Source organism: Salvelinus sp. IW2-2015, linkage group LG25 (assembly GCF_002910315.2).
Source record: "Salvelinus sp. IW2-2015 linkage group LG25, ASM291031v2, whole genome shotgun sequence".
Taxonomy (NCBI): Eukaryota; Metazoa; Chordata; class Actinopteri; order Salmoniformes; family Salmonidae; genus Salvelinus; species Salvelinus sp. IW2-2015.
In genome coordinates, this window is record NC_036865.1 from 23,947,866 (window position 1) to 23,958,239 (window position 10,374).

A 10,374-nucleotide genomic window follows, 5' to 3' on the forward strand; every position below is an offset into this window, starting at 1 on the left:
TATTGCACAATCCAGGTGTGGAAAGCTCTTAGACTTACTCAAGATGAATCACAGCTTTAATCGCTGCCAAAGGAGTTGAACATGTATTGACTCAGGGAGCTGTATGCCACAACACATTTTTTAGTTATTTAATTTATCAATCTTAAATATATATTATATATATATATGTAATTCTTCCACTTTTACATGAGTATTTTGACCAAAAAGATACAATTTAATCAATTTTAATCCCATCTTAATAACACAAGAAAATGTAAATAAGTTCAAGAGATCTAAATACTCTTGCAAGGCACTGTATTTATGGGAATGGGATAAAGCAGAAGACACATTTCTGTTGGACATTGGACAATAAAGTAATCTTCCTTTGTTATCAATGTGATTTCAACCATGTACAACCACGTGTGATTTCAACCATGTAAAACCACGTGTGATTTCAACCATGTAAACACATGTGATTTCAACCATGTAAAACACTGTGTGATTTCAACCATGTAAAAACATGTGATTTCAACCATGTAAAACCACGTGTGATTTCAACCATGTAAAACCACATGTGATTTCAACATGTAAAACACGTGTGATTTCTCCATGTAACTGTTTGAAGTAAAGACAAAATAGAGAATAGCATAATCTTCAAGGAACTTTATTGATCTTGCTGTAACAGTGTCCAATGGCATTGGCATTTCTCTGAAAATAAATMTATTTCAAATCGGAACAGAAGTMAGGTTTRCTGTTTCAAATCTTTTTTACGAAAKAAAAAACAATGTAAAAAGCCCTCCATGTAGAACCAAACTGGTCTCAAGCTGGTTTCCCATAAAACAATTGCTGCAGGCCRACTTCAAAACAAAAAGATACAATCCTAATCCAACAGAAACATGTGCAATTCAAAATGGATACAATCGCTCCYTATGTTTAACACTATAAACATTTTCCACATTAATAGACTGGGATTTCATAATTTCTCATAAAGCCAAATAACAGTTTCTCTCCTCCAATCAAATCCAATAATTGCATTTAATATATCATCATTTTTWAAATATATATAATCTGAATAAGAGATGACCCAGAGATGGAATGAAAATGTGGTTTAATTGCTAACAGTTTTAGTTATGGTAACAGTAAGGATCATCCAAAACAATAATGGCCATGATTCAAAGCCTCCCCTTTTAGAAAGCCCATAGTCTTAGCTGCTGAAAAAAAAAAAAAAAATCTGAATAACAAAATAAAACTGTTTAAAAAAATATMTATTTTCAAGTGCTAAATACAAACATAAAAGTCTGTTTAAAATATAACTATTTTCTGGTTGAGGGTCATTTGAATCAGTAGACAAGGAACTCCATTGCAACCTTTTATCTTGGTATGTAATGTGTAAGGCATGGGGTGGAGACACTTAGCACAGTAGACTGAAAGAAGAGATTAAGGTAAGAAAGACGGTGGAAATYGTCTATTACCTAAACGGGGGATGTCTGTAATACAGTATCAACGTCTGATGAAAAAATGGTCTCAGCTCTTCCTTTCATGTCCATTTGGTATTTGACATTGAAAAAAGTTAAATGTCAAGATAGAAGTAATGTATGTAATAAAATGCATAGAAAAATGGTTGGAAACGATTCACGTTTTCAAACTTTTTCCTGTCTCATTTTCTAATAAATCTCAGTGTTCTTTAACAGTTTATGTTGTTCATTCAAATGCAGCAAATATCAGACTGTTTAAACCTAACTATTGTCTTGTAATCTTGTAAGTAATGTATCAATTAATTTGCTCCTTCCATTTGCAAATCTATCAAATCATCACCACAAACCAAAAGCCCAATCTTCATAAAATCCTTTACCAGAAAGACCCAAAACACAACATAACATCAGATTTGTATTGGTGATGGATAATTCAAGGCTTGGAATGACGATGAAATTCTCAGCTAATCTGAAGAAGAAAAAAAATAATTGGTCACATCGTCCATATTAATTTAATTGTTGGTAACCTAATGAACTACAAAACGGGCAGCTATGAGACCTTGGAGCATATTCAGTCATTTAAAAAAGAAAWGAAAATGTAAACCAAACTATTTGTTTATATCAATCCTTTTGACTGAAGATTCTAAGGCCGGTACTTTGCTCTACAAAGTAGTACAAGTAGTAAATGTTGCACAGTTTCCTGGGCCCCATTATAAAAAGTCTGAAGTGGTAAAGAAGGCTTTGTTTACAGTGTGCTCTGGTAGTACAGATACAGAATGGACATCTTAGATTACTGCATTGACTTGGGCATCTACATTTAGTTAATGGGTAAGAATATCTCTGGTTGCCTTGGTTTCAGACCCTTTCTCTTGCTGTGTTGCTGAAGTACATACAAATATGCCAGTTGTAACCCTGAGACCTGTTCGAATAGACCAGCAGTCTCCCACTAGGTCTCAGGGTTGGCCATAGCCTGGTAGCCCAGTTGGTTTGTACTGTAGCCAACGCCTCTGTGTAGTTTCGTTGTCAAGCCATAGAAGAGTTGGCTACAGTACATGGAGACTGCATTCCAATATCCCACTACTATACCACTTAGGGGAATACATGTCAAATACATTGCTTCATTCTAAGTGGTATCCTAGCATGGACATTGAAACAGAGCCACCGTATTATATGGTATAGTTTATCTGCATGGTTTACATACATCACACCCAGCGACGGCGAGACAGAGAGCTAAAGAAGATGGCTGCCATGAGTGACGTGAGGGCTCACAACATTGGTTTCTACAAGCCAAGCCACTGGTGCACAGCACAGGTACAAGGTTAGTTCCTTCTTCTGTTGTTCCGTTGAGGTTCCTCAGAGGTGGTTAGATGTCCATCTCGAACTGAGCGTCCTCACCTTTAAACACAAGAACACAAATAAAATGTAACCAACAGTGTACTCCAAAGCATTGTACTCTATACTACGATGGAAGCTAGACCTACTTAGGCTTTTATAAAGCTAGCCAGCCACATTCCAGCTCAGGCTTCATCCATGTTATGAAGGTGGACATTGATCACGCAGCTGGCACTACCTCCAGCAGGCTTGTAACTGCCCATACATGTTGCACATGGCTAGCCGTACATGTTGCACATGGCTAGCCGTACATGTTGCACATGGCTAGCCGTACATGTTGCACATGGCTAGCCGTACATGTTGCACATGGCTAGCCGAACAACAAAATATTAATTGGGAAAATGCTGGACCATCAATCCATGGGCAAGTCAGTGACACATTTGAATCAACATGAAAGAAGATCATCTTGCAAATTCAGGAGGCTACGGTGTGAAATAGGCTGGAAGAAGTGCCGTCCTTCTTTTATTACGTATCGTTAATGTCGTCTTTCTTTTATTACGTATCGTTAATGCCGTCTTTCTTTTATTACGTATCGTTAATGTCTCTTTCTTTATTACGTATCGTTAATGCCGTCTTTCTTTTATTACGTTATCGTTAATGCCGTTTTCTTTTATTACGTATCGTTAATCGTCTTTCTTTTATTACGTATCGTTAATGCGTCTTTCTTTTATTACGTATCGTTAATGTCGTCTTTCTTTTATTACGTATCGTTAATGCCGTCTTTCTTTTATTACGTATCGTTAATGTCGTCTTTCTTTTATTACGTATGTTAATGCCGTCTTTCTTTTATTACGTATCGTTAATGCGTCTTTCTTTATTACGTACGTTAATGCCGTCCTTCTTTTATTACGTATCGTTAATGCCGTCTTTCTTTATACGTACGTTAATGCGTCTTTCTTTTATTACGTATCGTTAATGTCGTCTTTCTTTTATTACGTATCGTTAATGCCGTCTTCTTTTATTACGTATCGTTAATGCCCTCCATTGGTTGTGCTTATCAATGTACGAGCACCTTTTTCCCCCTCTCCGATCGATAACATAATTAAGTCATACCAAAGTTTGACCGTGCCTGAACTTTCAAATGCATCCTGTCATTACTAAATGTGTAATGTGATAGTTATTCTAATATTAAAATGGCTAGTAGTAGCAGCTCCATAGAGGTACATGTATGGATGGTTTTCTGAACCCAGATTAACCTAGTCCTGGGCTAAAGAGCACTTTCAATGGAGTTTCTTGGTTGCTTCTTTGTTCAAGACTAGGCTTAATCTGTGTCTGGGAAACCTGCKCGATATATATTCTAACAATACTTCTCTGTGTAATAGTAGCCTACTGACCGGTGGCTGTCTTGCCATGACTGTTGTTGGGTTTGATGCGGTTGTTGACCTCGTTCCTCCCGTTCTCGGTCAGGACGTTGAGGCTGGTCACCCCGGGGATGATGGGCAGGTGAGCCGGGGGGGTCTGGGCGATGGGGGAGTTACGCCTGTCCAACAGGAACTTACGGTCGTAGATGATCCGGGTCCCTACGATGGAGGAGAGTGATTATTTAGTAACATCATTGACATATTAGTTCCAACCGTTGACTGTATAGAAATAAGGTGACAACATATGTATTACAAACCTGCTTTAGAGAAKTGATACACCATATGGATAATAATATGTTGATTATATTACATCTATAACAGTCATTGTTGTTTTCTTCAATTTACCGTCAATCAACATGCAATAGTGTAGAACTGTGTAGCAGTGCAAATACAAGCCAATCAAGGTCAAATTTCATTAATCTTGCACATTTCGTCCTGTCATCATTACAATGGGTGATGACAGTCACAGAACACAAATACACACATCTGTGAATAAAAAGGGCAAGAGCATAAACCGGTTTAGCTCTATATATATTTAAAGACCCATTTTAAACAAAAGATGACGTATGTTATGAGCAACACTGCCTTGGCATGGCTGTCAAAGTGGTGGTGCACAATTATTATTTACATTTTTCACAATTTCATGCAATTCTACACAGGGGGAATCGATATTTATGAATAGAACACAATTATTTTACTTAAGTTCTACCACAATAAATTATATTGAACTCCAGTACTCAAAAAAAATAAACATTTTAAAAACACAATGCCAGATTTGTTTTTGTTGCAAATTACAGTATCTATCTGTACACCAACAGTGCACAACAATGCCTAATTTATCATAACCGTTACAGATAACACATCTTACTTGCTAAATTGCTCCATATATATATATATAGAGTACAAGTCAAAGGTTTGGACACACCCTACTCATTCCAGGTTTTTTCTTTATTTTTACTATTTTCTACATTGTAGAATAATAGTGAAGACTTCAAAACTATGAAATAACACTTATGGAATCATGTAGTAACCAAAAAAGTGTTAAACAAATCAAAGTATATTTTATATTTGAGATTCTACAAAGTAGTCACACTTTGCCTTGATGACAGCTTTGATTGAAACCCATTTTTTTTATATCCCTCACGTATGGTCTTTTAAAAACCAAAGGTGAGAGACATGGTGGTTAAATCTGATTACCCACCAGAGAAAAGGGAAACTTGCTTGGACAAGGTTTCGGAGGGAAATTACAAATGAAGCTGCATTGAGCACATTGGCCACACTTACAAATGCAACTAATTTYCCCACCCCRGCACAGGACAAAGATTTAAGATCAAAGGCCTGATTATCTACATGTCCACCAATGTTATTTACATGTTGAAATGTCATTGTGGTCTGTCTTACATAGAGAAAACCCATAGAAGCCTTAAGACACGGATCACTGAGCACAGCAGCAATATACGGGCAGGTGAGAAACAATCCGGTTGCTGTTCATTGCTGTTCATACAAGCTGGACATCCTATTAGTTCTCTGAGATACATTGGAATAGAAATGGCCAAGATGTCACGCAGGGGCYGGGACATTGAGAMGAAACTTCTTCAAAGGGATTCTTTCTGGATCCACAGGCTCAGCACACCCTCCTCTTGGCCTTAACTAGGAGTTTGACTTGAAACTGTTTTTATAGTTTCAAAATGTCCAAATTATAGTTTTTATTTGCTTTTATCCTAATTGAATATTGTATGTATATTACTGTAAATATTGATCACATTCCTTGTGTATGATCATATATTTTAATACATTGAATGTTAATATTGTGAACCTCTGTTATACATTTTTTTACCTCCTGTTTCAGGAAGGGATGTCACTGAGTACAGCCCCTATATATAGGACCTTTCACCCCCCACCTATATATGGATGCCTYATGAAGAACTAGGTTTTTGTAAGAACCTGGAAAGAGATTTCCAACYCCCTCCTTTTGTGATGAACATGATTTTGTTGGCTCTAATTCATGTTCAGTCAAATGTTCCCCTCTTAATTTTGTCAAGATAAATGTTTTATTTCAGAAAGAAATTGCATCCTGTATACTATAATAATTTTCCCAATACGTTATTGAGCTAATTTCTGGGGTTGGAAATATTATTTAAATTTMWGTTTTTTCCTTTTAAAAAGTCACCAGAACCAAGCTTTTCAGTACTTATACAAATTTTGTTTTAACCACAAAGCAGCCACGGTGCACTCACATATAGGGCTCAGCCATGGACTGTTACTTTTGTGACTGWATGAAAACATTTTAACAATGTGACTTAAGTGATTGATGTTGGGAAAATAGATGTCAAAAATGCAGAATGGTGTTAAATGCCTGTAAAGAGTTTGGGGGAGAAATTATTTCACAGATTTAATCATGTAACATTAGGCCTACTGATTATTTCTCAGTATCTACTTGCGAGCTACCAGATATGCAGTTTTGTACAACGGTGGAACCTTTCGTAGGCTGATGGAAGGCTACTCTGGGTCAGTGGGAGATCTCAATTGCATAGTCCTCACTTCTTCCTCAAAACCCACTGGATGAGAAAGCCAGAGGTCCCTCCCCTCTGACCTTCTCCTCCAATTGGTTTTGAGAAGGAGGCCAGAGAGCATGAGCAACCTCTACGGTGCGGTTGAGCTAACGTAGGCTAATGTGATTAGCATGAGGTTGTAAGTGTAACCGATGTGAAATGGCTAGCTAGTTAGCGGTGGTGCGCGTTAATAGTGTTTCAATCGGTGACGTCACTCGCTCTGAGACCTGAAGTAGTTGTTCCCCTTGCTCTGCAAGGGCCGCGGCTTTTGTGGAGCTATGGGTAACGATGCTTCGAGGGTGACTGTTGATGTGTGCAGAGGGTCCCTGGTTCGAGCTCGGGTCGGYGCGAGGGGACAGACGAAAGCTAAACTGTTACATAAGTAACAAAAATAAATCCCATGACATAGTGCAGTTAGATTAATATGTCTATCTAATTTACAGTAGCTATTACAGTGAAATAATACCATGCTATTATTTGAGGAGAGTGCACAATTATGAACTTTAAAATGTATTAATAAACCAAGTAGGCACATTMTYGCAGTCTTGATACAACATTTTGAACAGATATGCAATGGTTCATTGAATCGGTCTAAACCTTTGCACATACACTGCTGCCATCTAGTGGACCAAATCTAAATTGCGCCTGGGCTGGAATAATACATTATGGACTTTCTCTTGCATTTCAAAGATATGGAGCAAACAAACAAAAAACTTTTTTCTTTGTATTATCTTTTACCAGATCTAATGCGTTACATTTCCTACATTAATTTCACATTTCCACAAACTTCAAAGTTTTTCCTTTTAAATGGTATCAAGAATATGCAATCCTTGCTTCAGGTCCTGAGCTAAGGCAGTTAGATTTGGGTATGTCATTTCAGGCAAAAATTTTAAAAATGGGTCCGATCCTTTTAAAGATTCTCCCAGAGGCTGCGATACAGCGAAGCCTAATCATCATGATCATCGTGATTCTTACAGGCAAAGTGAAATGACAACATCGGACATGAAACAATTTACAAATGTAACAGCACAACCTAATTGATCCAATATTTTATTTTGCAGTGCCTTTTCATTTTAAATATCAGTGGTGCAACTACGGCTTTCTAACTGCACTGAACCAGAACAGTGGCGCGCAGGAGGAGGCAAATCTTTCCAGTATGCAAAACCAGTAGGCGACGGGGGAGCAAAATGCAATCTGTTAATTATTATATAATATATAAAATGGACATATCTATTTTTAATAGAGACTAGCTCAAAACATGACTAATTATTGAAAATGACAAATGACACAATCGAGCATAAATCAATAAATCAGAGGCGACTGGTGGGAAGCGCTTTAGGAGGGTGGGCTCAATGTAATGGCAGGAATGCAGGTGCTTCTACACCTGCATTGCTTGCTGTTTGGGGTTTTAGYCTGGGTTTCTGTACAGCACTTTGATATATCAGCTGATGTAAGAAGGGCTATATAAATACATTTGATTTGAATGGAATATATGTTTGATGASTTCGATACAGTTCCATTATCCATTCCAGCTATTACAATGAGCCCGTCCTCCTATATCTCCTCCCACCAGCCTCCTCTACAATAAATAATCTATTGCATTGTTATGTAGGCAGCCACCATGATTCATATCAKTGCTGTTGAACACTAACCAATCACATTGCCAAACGGGACGGCAGGGGCGGGACAAACAAGCAATAATATGCAATTTATACATTTGTGTTGCTTTTACCTCCCGGAGTGGTCGAAAATAAAGTGCCTCCTGGGGTGGTGCAATAGTCATGAGGTAGCTGCGTTGTATCGTTTATCAACACCGTCCTYGTCGGAATGACCCTGCTCTCGCTAAACTGACGACTGGTAGACGACGACATTTCACCCCCGGTTTAGTGACTGGTCAGACGGTGTTGTAATCTGTAGGTGGTTGATGCCTAACCCGACGGACGGTGGAACCCACGGCCTTTTCTCTTTCTCTCTTATCTCTTCCCAAGTTTTTCTTGTGGCTCCTCTCGTCCTCCCAGCCGTCAGCACAGCCCCACTCCCTCCGCCAGGCAGGAAGAACAACAACACAAGGAGACCGGATATGACGTCGTGGAAGACTAGACCCGCTGTCGCCTGGTGGAGCTATTATGCAATGACAAACGATAAAGAATAATCACAGTTTTCAAACAGAGAGGAAGAGGCAAAGCGAGATGGTTGCGCCGAAATCTGTCAAAAATCTCCCAATGCGTTTATGGGTTAAGCAGACCTTGTCGCTTGCTGGGACAACAAACTATTTTTACAGTCTTTAGCTGTGTTRGAATACCCATACTAACATACTGTATACTTAATGAGTATATACTACAAGTWAATTTTWGTGTACTGTAAACGAACGGTAACCTTTCAGTTGAGCATACTAGCGCTTCGCCTGTCTATCAGAAGTTGATGCTGTTGCTATACAACCTCTTGCTAGCATATTAACAAATTACTAGCTAGATTTAGGGTGTGTTCGTAAATTCAATCTGGGGTGCCAGGGTGTGCTCTGTGCGTTTAAATTCAGGGCGTTGTCATATTGTCGCACACTGGATGCTCTGGCCAAGGAGTAGGGATGATCCGAGCAGGGTAGATGAAAGCGATCTGACCTCGCAACGGCAGTCAAGCACCCAAGTGAACTTGCTAGCTACTTCCAGACACAAATGAGAGWACACCTCATTCTGACCAGTTTACTCTGCCTAGCAGAGCTGGTTAGGCAGTTTTCATGTTATCCAGAGTGTTGGTGACTGTAACGGTGCTGCTGGCAACAATTGAATTACGCTTTTTTGCAGACGATTACTGACACGCCACATTCAACTGGAGTTGAGCGGTAAATTCATCAGTTATTCTATGCTATGCCAGCACGAGAGTGAGTGCTGGCATAGCATAGAATAACTGATGAATTTACCGAGTAGATAGCTAGAGATAATTTACAAACTCACTCAAACGACTATACCACTTAGATAAACTATGAATGATGTGAATAATCAAGTCACTAAAAGTTGGGTAGTTTGTTAGATTGCACAAAGTATATATACTGGCAAGTTCAATGTATTAGTAGCCAACTAACGTTACAGTAGGTAGCTAACACAACATAATGCTGTAATGATATGCTATGRGGTTTGTAAGGATAGAGTAGCTAACAAATTGTCAGCCAACAAAGTGTAACTTATTTGAAAAGTCATTACTTTATTACATTGCTCAACATGTTCGTAACATTTATCATAATTTAAGCAACGAATTTCTATTGCTCTCGTCAGACTTCGTCTGCATATTTTCCACAATTTTCTTCAAATCTGAAACCGTTGTAAAGCCACGCCCATTTTCTGGAGAATTGCATTATGGGCCCTAAAAGCACGGAAATAGTGTCCGTCGCTTGTATGCTTCGTATTTTGGCGAATCTAGTACGACATCCGGGAACCTTTGGCATACTAACTATATCCATACTATGACTTATAAACATACTACATACTCAATTTATGTCACAAATTGTACGGTTAGTATGAGTATTCGAACACAGTTTATGACAACGACTCCCATTGTTAGGGCGGAGACATGAACATATCGTCATTATATATTGATCTCTGCTTCAAACCGTATGGTACTGTC

The 10,374-nt window shown here is 38.4% G+C and overlaps 1 protein-coding gene across 1 annotated transcript; it reads right to left on the bottom strand.

The window, feature by feature from the left end:
• Nucleotides 1-627: 627 nt before the first annotated feature.
• LOC111951824 (eukaryotic translation initiation factor 4E-binding protein 2) lies at nt 628-8,838 on the bottom strand. The gene is made up of 3 exons (XM_023970063.2): nt 8,489-8,838; nt 4,178-4,363; nt 628-2,846 (listed from the first exon to the last, which is right to left on the bottom strand). Exons 1-3 carry the CDS (start codon nt 8,625-8,627, stop codon nt 2,815-2,817), a joined length of 357 nt encoding a protein of 118 aa, XP_023825831.1. The 5' UTR covers nt 8,628-8,838; the 3' UTR covers nt 628-2,814.
• Nucleotides 8,839-10,374: the final 1,536 nt, after the last annotated feature.